The following is a 16,600-nucleotide window of genomic DNA, read 5'->3' as shown; positions in this document are numbered from 1 at the left end:
CCAAAAAGAAAAATCTTTTACTTTGGCTATATACAGACTTCCTAAATCAATCAGATGCACTTTTATTTTATTGATTTATGTTTTAATGGCAGAACCTTTTTCTTTAGAAATGCTATTTTTTTGTTTCTTTATTTTTGGGTGCACTTGGTCTTTGTTGCAGTGCACGGGCTTCTAACTGTGGTTGGCTTCTCTTGTTGTGGAGCAAGGACTCTAGGGCACTCGAGCTTCAGTAGCTGCAACTCTAGAGGACAGGCTCAACAGCTATGGTCCAAGGGCTTAGCTACTCCGTGGCATGTGGGATCTTCCTGGACCGGGCATTGAACTCCTGTCTCCTGCATTGGCAGGTGGACTGAGTCATCAGAGAAGCCCCTCCTCCACCTACTTTTAAATTCATCTAATAACTTGCACTCAGTTTCTTGACCTCCATCCCTCCTTCACTCTACTTCAGTTGTTCGACAGTCCTATGTTTCATTATTACTGATGTCTTGAACATCCATAAATCTCAGTTTAAAGCATCCTGTTCTGCAGCAATAGTTTTTATCTTGTTTTTCTAGTTTCACTTTTATTTTGTTTTACCCAATTATGATCATTTATCAATCAATCATTACCTATGACCCCTTTTCCCCACCTCTAGCAATGCAGGAATTTTGTTAGTGCTTTCTTATTTTTCAATTAAGAACTCTTCTTCATCAATTCTATTGCATGACTCTAAGAGTCTGCAATAGAAAAGTAAAGAAAAATTATCACAATGCTACACTGTGTCTCAATAAAGCTAGAGGAAAACAAAAAAATAATTATTTCTCTTCATCATGATGAAAGGATCCACTTTATCTTTTATTATTCTCTTTTTTTCAAAGTCTACTTTGACAGTAATATAGCTACCCTACTTGCTTATGTAACTGTTTGCACAAGGTATCTGTTCTTTCCTTTTACTTCCAGCCTATTCGTGCAACACTGGGCTGGAAGAATCACAAGCTGGAATCAAGATTGCCAGGAGAAATATCAATAAACTCAGATATGCAGATGACACCACCCTTATGGCAGAAAGTGAAGAGGAACTAAAAAGCTTCTTGATGAAAGTGAAATAGGAGAGTGAAAAGTTGGCTTAAAGCTTATCATTCAGAAAACTAAGATCATGGCATCTGGTCCCATCACTTCATGGGAAATAGATGGAGAAACAGTGGAAACAGTGTCAGACTTTATTTGGGGGGGGGGGCTCCAAAATCACTGCAGATGGTGATTGCAGCCATGAAATGAAAAGACGCTTACTCCTTGGAAGGAAAGTTATGACCAACCTAGACAGCATATTCAAAAGCAGAGACATTACTTTGCCAACAAAGGTCCGTCTAGTCAAGACCATGGTTTTTCCAGTGGTCATGTATGGATGTGAGAATTGGACTGTGAAGAAAGCTGAGTGCCAAAGAAATGATGCTTTTGAACTATGGTGCTGGAGAAGACTCTTGAGAGTTCCTTGGACTGCAAGGAGATCCAACCAGTCCATCCTAAAGGAGATCAGTCCTGGGTGTTCATTGGAAGGACTGATGCTGAAGCTGAAACTCCAATACCTTGGCCACCTCATGCTAAGAGTTGGCTCATTGGAAAAGACCCTAATGCTGGGAAGGATTGAAGGCAGGAGGAGAAGAGGATGACAGAGGATGAGATGGTTGGATGGCATCACTGACTCGATGGACATGAGTTTGGGTGAACTCTGGGAGTTGGTGATGGACAGGGAGGCCTGGCATGCTGTGATTCATGGGGTCGCAAAGAGTCTGACACGACTGAGTGACTGAACTGAACTGAACTAAACTATTTGTACCCTAATATTTAAAGTGTAACACACACAACACATATTAATAGTTATCTGAGTTTCCTTCATATGGGGCAGTCTCTGGGTTCTTGCTGAAAGCAGGCATAAAGAAAATGTACCATAAGATACGATCAACCTTATGTGCAGGTTTAATATTTTATTTCATCTTCTAGTTGTTGGTTAGATTGTTGTACTGTCTTTGTGAAAATTCACCATGCTGCACACTTAATGAAGCCTGCACATTTTGTATGCATATTAGGCTCTGAGAAGTTTACCTGAAGTTATACAATATTAAAGATATTTTGTCCTCTGCTGGGGCTCTAAATGCATGCCACCTTCACAATCCATAGAGACTCAGAGTGCCCCTTGAACCAGAAGATCCTCCAGTACATGGAGAGATTCCAAACAGCCTTTATGTCCTGTGGTTAAGATGATTCACCGCTAGGAATATTTTCTTTCTTTTTACCATGCTTGCTACTGCTGCTGCTAAGTCGCTCCAGTCATGTCCGACTCTGTGAGACCCCATAGATGGCAGCCCACCAGGCTCCCCCATTCCTGGGATTCTCCAGGCAAGAACTCTGGAGTGGATTGCCATTTCCTTCTCCAATGCATGGAAGTGAAAAGTGAAAGTGAAGTCACTCAGTCGTGTCCAACTCTTCGAGACCCCATGGACTGCAGCCCACCAGGCTCTTCCATCCATGGGATTTTCCATACAAGAGTACTGGAGTGGGGTGCCATTACCATGCTTGGTCATTTTTATTTTAAAAAAAATTTTATTGGAGTATAGTTGATTTATAATGTTGCGCTGGTTTCTGCTGTACAACAAAGTGAATCAGTTATGCATATACATATATCCACATATTTTTTTTAAGATTCTTTTCCATTTAATCCATTACAGAGTATTGACAAGAGTTCCTTGTGTTCTACAGTAGGTTCTTATTAGTTATCTATTTTTGTATGTATATGTATTACTGTATGTATATGTTCATCCCAATCTCCTAGCTTGTCCTTCCACCCCTTCCACCTCTAGTAACCACAAATTAGTTTTCCACATCTGTGACTCTATTTCTATTTTGTAACTAATTTCATTTGTACCATTTTTTTAGGATCTGCATATAAGCAATATCATATCATATTTGTCTTTCTCTGACTGATTTACTTCACTCAGTATGACAATCTCTAGGTCTATACACATTGCTGCCAATGGCATTATTTCATTGTTTTTAATAGCTGAGTAATATTCAATTGTATATATGTATCACATCTTCTTTACCCATTCCTCTGCTGATGGACATTTAAGTTGCTTCCATGTCTTGGCTATTGTGAATAAGCACTAGGGATATCGTCATCAAGAGTCTGGGAGATGGAAGCTGGTGGCTGTTGATCACCGTTCTACCTTGAGCTGTATCGGATCCCATATCCAAAGTATATGACAAATCCTAGTAGAGAAATGAGATGATGAGAAGGGAAAGTAGGCACTCTCCTCACTTACTAATGCCCAGTAGACCTCCTGTTATGGCTTCTGACAAAGTTTGGGGCAGACATAGCAGGAAGAGGGTTGGGTTCAGTCACTCAATAGTAGTTTTTATCCCAGAAAACCACTTACCAATGGCATTAGCGATGCCAAATTGGGTCCAGGTCCAAGTGCTTATCTTTGTCATCAAGTAGACATTCATAAAGATGCTCACCAGTGGGAGGACAGGCATAGCAGGGACCTGTGGGCAAAGTCAGTCCACGTCTGAAACATGACCCATACCCAACATGGGTGAGAAGACTCCAGTCTGATTCCAGCTGTGTGTTCATTGCCTACTCAGATTGAGTACCTAAAACACTTAGCATGGATCAGCAAAAGATCCATTTGTTTTAGAAATTCCCCTTCTTCTCTGGTCCAGAAAAGAATGTTTAGACCTCAAAGCATGCAGACTTCATTCACTCAAGGTAGACACTTTGGGCACATAAGGTCACCTTACCCTGAACATAAGAGGACTGGGGTCCTGGGGCTGCCTCCAGATGATGACCGTGACCCCAGTGATGAGCAGCAGCAGCAGCACAGCCGCTGTTGTGAGCCCGGGGTCTCCAGAGAACACCTGGCTGGGCCACTGGGCCAGGATCAGGCTCAGGATGATTATCAGGAGAACTGCAGGGGTTAAGGTGGAGGAGAACAGTTTCAACTCCAGAAGCCAAATAGATCAAGAGGTTGGATCATATCCCTCCCAAAACTGCCCACCTCAGGAAAAGCCATCATGTCTTCAAGATTCCTCAACTGATAAAATATATGTTCCCAACCTATCTTGTCAATTTCAAAATACCACCAAAGTGAGATCCAACTGCTCACCAAGCAGGAAGGCACATCCATAGACAATCTGGCCAGATTTCCGGGTGGAGATGGTGCTGGGAGGGAACCACAGACTCTTTAGAATGTTTGAGGTTCCTGCTTCAGGTTCAGAGTCCAAAGGATTTCCTTCAAGTGTAGGCTCCATCTCAGTTTCTTCCTCTGTTTTCTCATTCTTGACAAAATTTTGACTTGGCTGGTACCTTAATTAAAGGTACAAAGGCAATGTTAATAGCAGCTCCTACTCATGGAACATCATGCAGTCTAATTAAAATCTTTCTGGACTTCAGCCCAGCAGGACAATTATGAGGCAGGATGAAGGTAGAAGACAATTACCTCCTCATCAATCCCCATGAGTCTAAAACCCTCAGCCAACATATAGTGAATTCTCACCTGAGGATGAGAACAGAAAATGTCCCGAGGGTATAAGCAAGCAGGACCCCAGTTAAGAGGAGTTCAATGATATCACGGAGTTCAAAGAGTAATGCCATGACCCCTAGAATGAGGGCACGAACAAGGTGGGGAGGGAGTGAAAACCAGTATAAACATCCAAGGTAAGAAATTTGACTGAAGAAGGAGTGGGCTTTGTTTACTTACCTGCAAGAAGTCCAGACGCCGCTATGGCCATGACAGGGGTGCCTATACGGGCGTGGATCTGGGCAAGATGCCGGAAAAGGAGCCTGTCATCCGCCATTTCACGGACCAACCGAGACATGAAAAACATGGCACCCAGGAGGCTGGAAGGCAAAATGGGAACATGTGTGAGGATGCAGAGAATCAGGACAGAGTGAGGCCTCTCTTCCCTGTCTACATGTCATAATGCATCTTGCTCTCTTGTCTCTCAATGCCAAGGGACAGGATACCTAAGAATCTGACAGTGGTCAGGGGGAAAACCATGGCACTGACCTGTATAGAAGAGCACACAGGAAGACAACAGCCATGACATATCTGGCCGGGTCCCACCCAACGTGGAGAAAAGCCTGTGGGAAAGGGCTGTAATGATGAATCTGGTAGTAGGGCACCATGAGGGTGAGCGCCGCTATGAAACCAAAATACACCAAAAAGCAGATGAAGACGGAGATCACTATGCTCAAGGGGATGGAACGCTGAGGATTTCGGGCTTCTTTGCCTGCAGGATGGAAGGAAATACTGGCTCAGAAAAACATACTGGAATGAAATCAGAAAATCCTCTTTCCTTTTGCACCTCCAAAATCTAGGTTCACCTTCTACCAACTCCTATGCCCAGGGGCAACCCAAACTGTGCCCACACCACTGATGGGACACTCCATGACCATGTTACCTTTAGTGAGAATGGCTTCAAAACCAAAATATGCGTAGAAACACAGAGCTGCTCCTTGAAGAATCCCATCAAGGCCAAAGGGCACAAACCCTCCAGAACCCAGAGGCCCCAAGCTATGGTGAGAGAAGGAATGAGGAAGAAGGGGGATGAGGTGGGTTCAGCCACCTCTACTGGATCCTCCCTCAAGACCACAAGTCCTGGGTTCCAGGATCCCCATTATCTGGATCCACCAGCCCAGCTCTCTTTAGTCCCCATCATGTTCCCAGCTCTACCCACAGCCCTCACTTCCACCCAAGTGCATTTCTATGGCCAAGAGTACCCTCCAGTCCTATAGATGTCACTGGATTCAGATGCATTTCCGTAGTCCTCTTCTGTGAGCTGCCAGTTGTGCAGGTCTCCCTTAATGAAGCCAGAGATGATCATGAAGATTGGAACAAAAACATTCATGCCTGTGAACACTTTGATAACCAGGGATGGCATATGAGCTCCTGGAACCAGTACTCCTGTGGTAAAGATGGAATATGAAGCATCAAGAATAATCAAATGCATAGACACAGAAAGCAGACTAGTAGTTGCCAAGGGACTGGGGGGCAGAGGGTACCAAGGATGCTACTCAATGCCCAACAATGATTTTTCAAAACCTACAATGCACAGGACAGCGCTCCCCCCTGCACCCCTCAACCCACCACCAAGAATGATCCAGTCTGAATTGTCAATGGTGCTAAGGATAGAAGCAGTGTATGTCACCCTCTCCTGCCACCTTTGTTTCTAGTCCTAACCCCCCACATTCTGCCACCCAAGCCTTTCCCTTCCCAGCTCCTGCTCCACACCCCACTCTTCTCATCCTGTCTCTGTCCCCTTCTCACCAATCATCACCAGCACCAGGGCCAGAGCGACAAAGTCTGGGAACGTGGCCAGGAAAGAGGGCATATGCGGAGAGAAAGTCCCCTCTAAAGTCTGAGAGATGTGGTTCCCAATCAGGCTGTCAAAACTGTAGCTCCAGACCTTAGCCACACAGGCAGTGGCTGCATGGAGGAAGAAGAAGGAATATTCATTAACAAAATTAAGTACTCCTCTACCTAGTACCGTGGGATATCTTTAAAAAAAAAAAAAAGGACCAAGTACTGAATCTCAAAGCATATCTCTTCTTGGGGTGAGAAGAGCAGGCCCAGATAATTCACAAAATAGGTCAACTACTCAATATGCTGCTGCTGCTGCTGCTAAGTCGCTTTGGTCGTGTCCGACTCTGCGCAACCCCATAGACAGCAGCCCACCAGGCTCCCCCATCCCTGGGATTCTCCAGGCAAGAATACTGGAGTGGGTTGCCATTTCCTTCTCCAATGCAGGAAAGTGAAAAGTAAAAGTGAAGTCGCTCAGTCGTGTCCGACTCTTAGCGACCCCATGGACTACAGCCCACCAGGCTCGTCTGTCCAAGGGATTTTCTAGGCAAGAGTACTGGAGTCGGGTGCCATTGACTTCTCCAAAGCATGAAAGTGAAAAGAGAAAGTGAAGTCGCTCGGTCATGTCCAACTCTTCGCGACCCCATGGACTGCAGCCTACCAGGCTCCTCCATCCATGGGGTTTTCCAGGCAAGAGTACTGGAGTGGAGGAGGAAGTAAATATTATGCGAGGAAAGAACACAAGGAAATAGGAACAGAGGGACTGTGAGATGAGGGTTGAAAATTCAAACATAGGGGTAAAGGAAAATCCTACAAAGACAACTGACCAAAGATTTCAATCTGTTGAGGGGATGAGCCTGGGGGATATGCCTCCCTCTTATCCAGGGAACTCCCTACATTTCCCTGTCCTCTGGGTTCTTGGTCCATCATTTAAGGTAAACAGGACAGAGCTGAGTAGAATGACACTGTGGGGTTTTCCTGCCATTATTATGCACTTCACCTCTGCAGGTTCAATAACTAAGTTCTCATGAAAGAGCGAAGACCCCAATCCTGTCTCCCAGTTTCCAGATCTTAAGCCCACATTTTCCCACTCCCCATCCTCTTACCAACAAATAAGGACAGAATGAGGTTCCAGCCAGTGATGAAGGCATACAGTTGTCCCATGGTGACGTAGCTGTAGAGATACACAGAACCAGAACGTGGTACCCTGGCCCATAACTCTGCATAGCAGAGCCCACACATCACACAAGACAGGGCGGCCACCAAGAGGGAGATGATGATAGCTGGTCCAGCTATGTATTTGGCCACTGCACCAGCCACGATGTATATGCCAGCTCCCAGGCTTCCGCCCACACCCAAGATGACCAGGTCTAGAATGTTCAAATAAGTTGTAGGACTCTCAGTCTCCTCTACGGGGTCCAACAGCCGCCTTTGGACCAACTTCTGACCAAATTGGTGAACATACTGATACAGCAGCCTCAACATAGCTGAGGAGGCTCAGACCTGGTGAGAAAGAAAGACACAAAGTCATCAAGAATGTCCATCCCTCCCTTGGCCCTGGGAGTCCAATTCCATGAAGCAATGGAGTGATGAGGGGCAGGTGATAAAAGGACACATGGGGCAAGTTCTGCATCTCTGAGTTTTGGTTTCTTCAAACATAAATAGGATTTTTTACATGTTTCAGTTATTGGAAAGTTTGCTTGAAGAGAAGTGAGGGGGAGCAAAATCCATTTCCCCAAAATGTGCCACTTTGGCTCATGGATTTTGGGCTAAAGGCAATTTGGACACAGAAGACTCAGGAGGAGCTCCTTGCCTCTCCCTTAACTGATTGAAATATTAATAATTCAGATGGGGGAGGTCTATGCTAGGAAGAGAGCTATCACCAGATAAGTTTTCATCTCAGAAAGACTTGTCTGCACATTTGTTCACCAAGCATTTGCTCGTCCCATTTTCCTTGCATTGTCTTCCTTCCCCTCAAAGCCCCAGATCCCTACCCTCTTCTCCTTAGCTCAGAGTAGCCTCTATGAGCCAGAACTGTCTAACTGTCTTGAGCCTCAGGGTTTTCATGGGGCTCCCAAACATAACAAACTAAATCTGTTAATCTGTCTCATGTCAATATAATTATTAGACTAGCCAAAGAATCTAAAAAGTAGAATGGTGGTTTTCCGGGGGCTGTGATGAAGGAGGAATTGGGAGTTATCATTAAATACAGACACAGTTTCAGTCTTACAAGATGAAAAGAGTTCTGGAGATTGGTTGAAGAGCAATGTAAATATACCTAATTTTAATGAACTATACACTTAAAGTACTCTTGCCTGGAAAATCCCATGGGCAGAGGAGCCTGGTAGGCTGCAGTTCATGGGGTCGCTAAGAGTCAGACATGACTGAGTGACTTCACTTCCACTTTTCACTTTCATGCATTGGAGAAGGCAATGGCACCCCACTCCAGTGTTTTTGCCTGGAGAATCCCAAGGACGGGGGAGCCTGGTGGGCTGCTGTCTATGGGGTCGCACAGAGTCAGACACGACTGAAGTGACTCAGCATAGCATAGCATACACTTAAAGATGGTTAAGATGGTCAGTGCTGTTATGTGTATTTTGCCAGTATTTCTAAAATTGCTCCCAATGATAAATAATAGAGCTGACTTCACAGTTGCTGGATATAGAAAACTCAAAAGAGATTTAATATAAATCACCAAACAGGCTTCCCTCATGAATACTGAAATCCACAGATGCTCAAATTCCTTATAGTTGCCCCCTGATCTACAGATGAGGAACCCACAGATATGGAGGGCAGACAGTGTAGTGAAGACTGAAATCAGTGGTCCACATGTCACATCTACCATATAAGAGTAGCTATTTGTTGTGTGTGTTAGTCGCTCAGTCGAGTTTGATTCTCTGCAACCCCATGTACTGTAGCCCTCCAAGCTCCGGTATCCATGGAATTCTCCAGGCAAGAATACTGGAGTGAGTTGCCATTCCCTTCTCCAGGGTATCTTCCCAAACCGGGGATCAAACCCAGGGCTCCCACATTGCAGGCAGTTTCTTTACCATCTGAGCTATCAGGGAAGTCCAATTATTGGTTATACATGAGTCAAAAATAGTCCTATATCGTCAGGACATTGATCCAATCACCCCTCTCCCGCACACACCTCTTCTCACACACACTCATATATCCCAGCTCCTGTTTTCATCTAGAAAATGGGTCTCTCCACCCTCAAGTTGGAGCCGGGCTGACCCCCCGCACTCTGGGATTGCAGAGGTCTCTTTGGGAGGACGTGAACTCAGCGCCCAGTCTCCTACAGGAGAGGGTGACCCGAGACTTACTGGATCCTTGGAGCAGAGCCTGGAGCACTGGGTCAGTCAAGGAGGCTGAGGGTAAGCCGTGCGGGGCTGGAGCTGAGATATCTCCAAGAACCAAAGCGGGGAGTCCTGAGCACAGAAGACAGTCCTCACCCCTGGGTTGTTGGGGTGGAGATGGGGCTGGGCGGGCGGGGAGCATCTGCAGTGTTGCTATCAGCCCTGACTCTTCTGTGGTTACCCTCAGGGAATGGTTCCAAGATGATTTTTGTTGCAGTATAATGTTCATAAAATAAAATTTACTATTTTAACCATCTTTAAGTGTCCAGTTCAATTGCGTTAAGTACGTTAACATTTTGTCCAACCAAATTCCAGGACTTTTTCTCATCTGGCAAAACTTAAACTCTGCACCCATTCATCAACAATTCCCCCTTTCTCCTTTCCCAGTTCCTGGCAATCACCCTTCTGCTCTCTGTCTCTGTGAAACTGACCACTCCAGGGGAATCATAGAATATTTACTTAAGTGGAATCATAGAATATTTGTTAGTGTTTCTTCTCAGGCTTATATCACTTAGTAAAATGTCCACAAGGTTCCTCCATGTTGTAGCACGTGTTAGAATTCCCTTCCTTTGTAATGATAAATAATACTCTATTATTGGTGCATATCACATTTGACTTACCCTTTCTTGGTCAATGGGCATTCGGTATGCTTTCATGCTTTAGTTACTGTGAATAATGCTGCAGTGAACAGGCGTTTACAACTATCTCTTCCAGAGTGTGCTTTAAATTCTTTTGGATATATTCTCAGAAGTAGAATTGCTGGGTCATATGGTTCTAAGATTTTTATATATACATGATGGAGAAAATGTTCACAGATTGAGGAACGTGGAAGTAATTCTGGTTCATCCATGGTTCAGCCTGAACTGTGTGTGAACTAAGACAGCCTGTCCAACCCTCGCAGCTCATCTGCGTTAACCACTGAGGTCAAGAGCGTCTGTTTTGAAGATAAGGATGAATAACTCCCTTCTCATGGTGTCCATGTTAACACTTCCTAGAAGATAAGGCTCCCTTCCCAGACACCAGGGAGCTGTTGCCTCGCTGTCTCTGCACTAAGTCTGTCTCTTTTGAAACCCTGAAGGAATGCACCCTGTCGTGTTGATGTGTGAGTGTTTGGAAGAGGTGTAAGACTGTTCTGGAAACCAGGCTTCAATGGAGCAGCTTCCCAGAGCTACAGGGACACTGTCTCCCTTGCTATAGTCCTCAGTTTGGCTCACATAAAACTCTTTCCTATTCCTATTACAGATAGTTTATTTCTGTGGACACTTGAACTCATTTGATCATCAAGGACCCTGAGCAGTGTGGGCTATGAGACTCAGGACCCCACTTAACCCTGCTCCCCCCCAGTCCTCTTCTGCGACTCTCCCCACAGTCTGCACGTGACCTGGCACACTCCAGTGTGGGGGACCCCAAGCCTAGCTGTGCCTGAATCAAGAGAAGACGAGTTTAAAATCTCTGATGTTAATTCTAGCAACAAAAGCATTTATTTTCATCACTTCTGCTACAGCAACAAAAGCAGCTAACAAGCATCATGCTTGTGTCCAGCCTTGCACAAAGGGATGGAAGAGGATGAAGTGGAATGTGACTTAGTCCTCTTCTTCAAGCAGCTCTGTTTGCTGGGAGAGATGAGTACAGAGGCAGAAGAGAAAGAGGAGGTAAGGGGTAAGGATGACTACTTCACTACGCTAGGCACAATCATGTCCCCAGCAAATGTATCCTGAATTACATGACACATGGACATGTAATAAATGAAGCTTATTCATTGTCTATTAAAACTTCAAATTTACCTTGCCCCCCTGCATTTTACTTGGATACCCTAAACTGGTTGCCACAGTAGATCAATGATAAGGGGAGCAAAAATTTACTTTGGCTCAGGACCTCCCTGGCAGTCCTGTGGTTAAAACTGTATGCTTCCACTGCAGGAGGCATGGGTTAAATATATACATATAAATACAATTTATATATATATAAATTGTAACTTTATACAGATGTCCTAAATCAATCAGATGCAATTTTCTTTTTTATTTATTTTTTAACAGTAGAATCTTCTTTTTAAAATTTTATTTATTTATTTATTTTTGAGGGCAGTGGGGTCTCGTTGTTGCACACAGGCTTTCTCTAAGTTGCAACAAGCAAGGGCTAAGTCCTGTCCAATGCTTTGCACCCCCATGGACTATAGCCCACCAGGGCTTCTGTCCATGGGATTTCCAGACAAGAATACTGGAATGAGTTGCCATTTCCTCCTCCAGGGGATCTTCCCAACTCAGGGATGGAGCCCAGGTCTTCTGCATTGGCAGGCAGGTTCTTTACCACTGAGTCACCAGGAAAGCCCTTTTGGGAGGGGGGTGGTGACTATAGGGACACAAGGTGCTGTTCCTATTCTGCATCTTGATCTGGGGGCTGGTTGCAACTGTATGCTCTATGTGAGAAAACGTAGCAATGCAAAAAAAAAAAAAAACGGTAATGAGACATGCACTTCTGAAACAGTATATGACATTACCATTCATAAACATAAGCAAACAGGTAAATAAACAGCTGTGAAATGCAAAACCCCAGTCCTCTATATTATTTTTTCTGATTCCAATCTATATGAACTCACTCAGTAGACAATAAAAGCCCTTCAAGTAACAGGTCTCACCCCTCAATGGATTAACAAAGTAATCAGTAAATAACAGGTTTGGGGACGTCCCTAGTGGTCCAGTGGCTAAGACCCCTGCCCCCAATGCAGGGGGTCTGGGTTCAATCCCCAGATAGGGAACTAGACTTCACAGGCCTGCAGCAACAGACACGGCAGTCAAATAACTAAGTAACAGGGTTTGTGGGAGGCAAGAGGAAAAAGTTTCTTATAGTTGTATTTATTTATTTGGCTGTCGTGGGTCTCTGCTCCTGCAGGTAGGCTTTCTCTAGTTGTGGAGAGCAGGTGCTACTCTTTGTTGCGTGTCCAGGCTTTTCAGTGTGGTGGCTTCTTTTATTGCCAAGCATGGGCTCTAGGGTACTCAGGTTCAGTAGTTGTGGGACAAGGGCTTAGCTGCTCCCCGGCATGTTGGTTCTTCTTGGACCAGGGATGGAACCTGCCTCTCCTGCACTGGCAGGTGGATGCTTATTCACTGGGTCACCAGGGAAGTCCTGGGAAATTCTGATGAAATACTTCTTCCACTACCAACAGATAATAGCGAGCATCCCGGAGGGCGTTTATGACCAGCCGATCCCTGTTGTAAGTTTCCCTTCATTTCCTCTTCACGACTCCCCCGTGGGGTGGGTACTCTTCCCATCCCTGCATTACTGAGGAGACCCCAAAGAGGCTAAGCCCTAGAGAGCCAGAACCAAACCAGGAGCGCGGGCCACACACGGAACCAGCAGAGCGGACCCCCTGGAAGGGGCCGGGGTGGGGGCGGCTCGTGCTCCTGGGGGTCACTAGCTCCTCCCTTTCACGGTGCTCCTTATCACTTAGGCGCTGACCCTTCCGGAAAACCTGCTCATCATCACCTTGACTCTGGCTGACCACTGCCGGGCCATCCGCCAGGGACTCCTTCCTGCGGCCCTCCTCGCTGCTGGAGGTGGGCTTCCCCTCGGCCGTGACCCCGCAGCTGCAGGCCCACCTCCTCACGGGACGCGGGACTGTCCCCTGAGCCGGATGCTTCACCCAGACGGGGCTCGACTTCACCCTGGGCCCCGCGGAGCCCCTGCTGTGGCGGGGATGTCCGCGGACCGCTGCCTGGCCACGCCACCTGGGTGGTACCCAGCGCCCCATGCGCATGCGCATCTGCCCGGTCCTCGGACCCAGCGGCTGGGCGGGCGGCCTCCTCTTCCTCACTAGGCCCCTCACCTGGATGTCCTCTCCCCGTCTGTGGCCCCAGCATCCTGGACCACTCCCTCTGCAACAGCACGCCCTTGCTGGAGCGGGCGTGCCCAGCCACCCGGCCCCTGGCGCTGGCATCCTTCCTGGTGGCCGTGTGCACCCTGGCAGGCCCCGCGGCAGGGCCCCGCCTGTCCTACAGCTCTGCATCATTGGCACAGGCCTGCACCTGCCTTCCTCGAGGGGCCGCCTTCTCCACCCACTTGTCCCAAGTCCTGGTGGTCTCCCTCACCTCCGCGAGCTGCTCAGCCTCCCCCGCCTCACCCCTTCTCTGTGTACCTGAGCCCCAGGCAGACCATGCGGCTTGAGCTATAACAAGGAGGGACTTCCTGCCACGTGATCAGGTCGACCCTGGTGAACCCCGTCATCTGCTGCCTGAGGAATGATCTGGTCCAGAAAGTTAGCAGGAATTTGCTGATCAAGGAGGCTGAGGTTTTCTCCCAAGAAACTCAGAGCCTAAGGCTTCCAGAGGGGCTGCTCGATATTTAATCCATTTCTTTTTTTTTTTTCAGTGAAGGCCTTGGAGAAAAAGTTTGCTCTGGGAAAGCTGACGGTGGTTATTTCTGCATTCTAGTAAAATAGAAGATGAAATGGATTGCTCCTCTGCTCAGAAAGCACAGTTATTTGTCAGTAACCACGGAGACTGGACATGAGTTTGAGTAAGCTGCAGGAGTTGGTGATGGACAGGGAAGCCTGGCGTGCTGCAGTCCGTGGGGTCTCAAAGATTTGGCCACGACTGAGCCACTGAACTGAACTGATGGAGACTGCTAGTCATTCTGCTTACCCAGTCTCCAGGTTAAAAACAGGAGACTTCGAATTTTATCCGGACACATAATGTCCAGTTAGGGACAACATTTCCCATCCTTCCTGCAGCTCCTTTGCTCTCGTGACTGAGTCTTAGAGGATGGGATGTACGTGGAATGATCTGTGTGTTTCATGGACTGTGATTTCATAAGAAAATTGCCTTCTCTCCATGTTTTCCCCCCTCCCATCTTCCTGCTGCCTGGGGAATGTGACCTCTGTGGAAGGGCAAGAGGTGGAAGCAACTGTTGAGAGCAGAGACCCCATCGAGCTTCCCAGATGGTAAAGAATCCAGCTGCCAAAGCAGGAGACATGGGTTCGATCCCTAGGTCGGGAAGATGCCCTGGAGGAGAAAATGGCTACCCCCTCCAGTATTCTTACCTGGGAAATCCCACGGACAGAGGAGCCTGGTGGGCCACACAGCCCAGAGGATTGCAGAGACGCAAACAATTTAGCCACTGAACACCACACACCGCATCACTCTAGGTCCCTGGATGAGCGTTCGGAACAGCGCCGCCTGCTGGCCTTGCATCAACCGCAAACATCCTCTGTAAGAGAAAAGGAAAGTCTATCTTATCTCAGCACTAGGATTCTTGGTTACATCGGCTTACTATAAACTTCCCTGGTATTATAGCTATAAAAGAAAATTCTCAGAGTAAAACCTGGGCTGGAGAAGCCAAGATAAAGGGACAGAACCTGGAATTCCCTGGCCGTCCGGTGGTTAGGACTCTGCTTTCTCCGGTGGCGGGTGCAGGTTCAACCCTTGAGCGGGGGACTAAGATCCCACAGGCTGCGCAGCCAAGGGGGAAAAAAAAGAAAGGAAGAAAGAAAAATGTGGGAGAGAGAACTGCTGTGGAAGTAAAAAGGTGTGCACTCTGGGGTGGAGAGGGTGTTCCAGTACAAATCAGTCTGGGCTCCAGGGACCCCACTTGTTCAGGAATCCAGAAACCAGAAAGGAGGTGAGAGTTCTTCTTTGCCTCCCTCCCTGCCCCTTCTCAGGTCTCTCCTGTTTCCTCTGCAATAAACTCAGCTTTGTCAGTCTTACAGGTCTGTTCCTGGTGGTCATAGGCTAATTGGGCAAGAGCAATACATATCGATAGCTGCAAAGCACTCTGTGTGCCCTGAAGGATAAGTTTGAGATCCTAGGAGGGCTTCTAAAGAGAGACATGAGCTGGTCTGTGATATTAAGAACCTGACAAATTTTCTTTAAGCACCACCCATTTTTGCTCTATGCTAATTTTTCAGATACATTTTATTTTAAAATTTGTTTTTGGCTGTGCTGGGTCTTCATTGCTTTGGGGGCTACCCTCTAGTTGTGGTAAGTGGGCTTTTCATTGCAGTAGCTTCTCCTGTTGCAGAGCACGGGCTCTAAGGAGTGCGGGCTTCAGTAGCAACAGGCTGTGGGCTCAGTAGTTGCAACTCCCGGGCTCTCAAGCATAGACTCAGTAGGTGTGGCCCACAGGCTTATGTACTTCTCCACATGTGGGCTCCTCCCAGACCAGGGATTGAACCCATGTCTCCAACACTGGTAGGCAGATTCCTTACCACTGAGCCACTAGGGAAGCCCCCTCAATGTTCATTTTCAATATCATCTGCAGGCAGTGGTCCTGGGCAGGAACAGTGGGAGCCTCTGGGGCAATGATCTGTTAATATCTGACTGTTCCTCAAACCCAGTTGGGGAGGGACCAGTCAGGCTGGGAGCTTCCTGCCGGGGTCTGTGGTCAGAGAGTGAGGACAAGGCTGAGGAAGTTGCACAACCTCGCAGGGCACAGGGGGCGTGACGGGGACCTGTCAACAGCGGGGCCCTGAGCAGTGGGAGCACCAACACTGTGACAGCTTTGGGGAGCCGTGTGATGGTCTGCAGGTCACTTCACTGTTTGGCCTCTTTCAAACTGGAGCAGCAGTCTGCTGGGTTGATAAGTGCCCTTCCAGCTGCTAAGCATTTAAAAGCTTGAACTTTGGAGCCAGACTGACTTAAATTTGGAGGTCCTCTATCTTCTATCCCTGCTGTACGGGTCACACTCTCTGGGCCTCCCTCAGAGCCTCAGTTTCCCCATCTGTAAGCTGGGAGTGCTGGTTTCTCTTTTTTGGTCAGTTGGTTATGAGCTGGGGATGCTGGTGGTGCTAAGCATGTTTGGAGGGGGGTAGAGCTTGATGTTTTCTTTATGTGACAACAAAGGGGGTCACAGAGAATGATATGGCTGGATGGCATCATTGACTCAATGGATATGAGTTTGAGCAAACTCCAG

At 47.0% G+C, this 16,600-nt stretch overlaps 1 protein-coding gene across 1 annotated transcript in view; it reads right to left on the bottom strand.

The window, feature by feature from the left end:
• Positions 1-2,544: 2,544 nt before the first annotated feature.
• Positions 2,545-16,600, bottom strand: part of LOC121816446 (cationic amino acid transporter 3-like) — a 19,251-nt gene continuing 5,195 nt past the window's right edge. Inside the window, exons 2-13 of the mRNA XM_060399125.1 lie at positions 14,733-14,899; positions 7,445-7,512; positions 6,306-6,464; positions 5,759-5,942; positions 5,440-5,552; positions 5,046-5,268; positions 4,737-4,876; positions 4,533-4,635; positions 4,143-4,342; positions 3,778-3,944; positions 3,414-3,522; positions 2,545-3,246 (exon numbers count right to left, since the gene is read on the bottom strand). Of these exons, the coding sequence (XP_060255108.1) occupies positions 3,200-3,246; positions 3,414-3,522; positions 3,778-3,944; positions 4,143-4,342; positions 4,533-4,635; positions 4,737-4,876; positions 5,046-5,268; positions 5,440-5,552; positions 5,759-5,942; positions 6,306-6,464; positions 7,445-7,502 (1,503 nt within the window). The 5' untranslated portion in view covers positions 7,503-7,512; positions 14,733-14,899 and the 3' untranslated portion in view covers positions 2,545-3,199. The remainder of the gene's footprint in view (positions 3,247-3,413; positions 3,523-3,777; positions 3,945-4,142; positions 4,343-4,532; positions 4,636-4,736; positions 4,877-5,045; positions 5,269-5,439; positions 5,553-5,758; positions 5,943-6,305; positions 6,465-7,444; positions 7,513-14,732; positions 14,900-16,600) is intronic.

The sequence above is a fragment of the Ovis aries genome, chromosome 14, assembly GCF_016772045.2.
Source record: "Ovis aries strain OAR_USU_Benz2616 breed Rambouillet chromosome 14, ARS-UI_Ramb_v3.0, whole genome shotgun sequence".
Taxonomy (NCBI): domain Eukaryota; kingdom Metazoa; phylum Chordata; class Mammalia; order Artiodactyla; family Bovidae; genus Ovis; species Ovis aries.
Note: the sequence above shows the minus strand (reverse complement) of the source record. Positions and strands in the feature narration are given on the sequence as shown.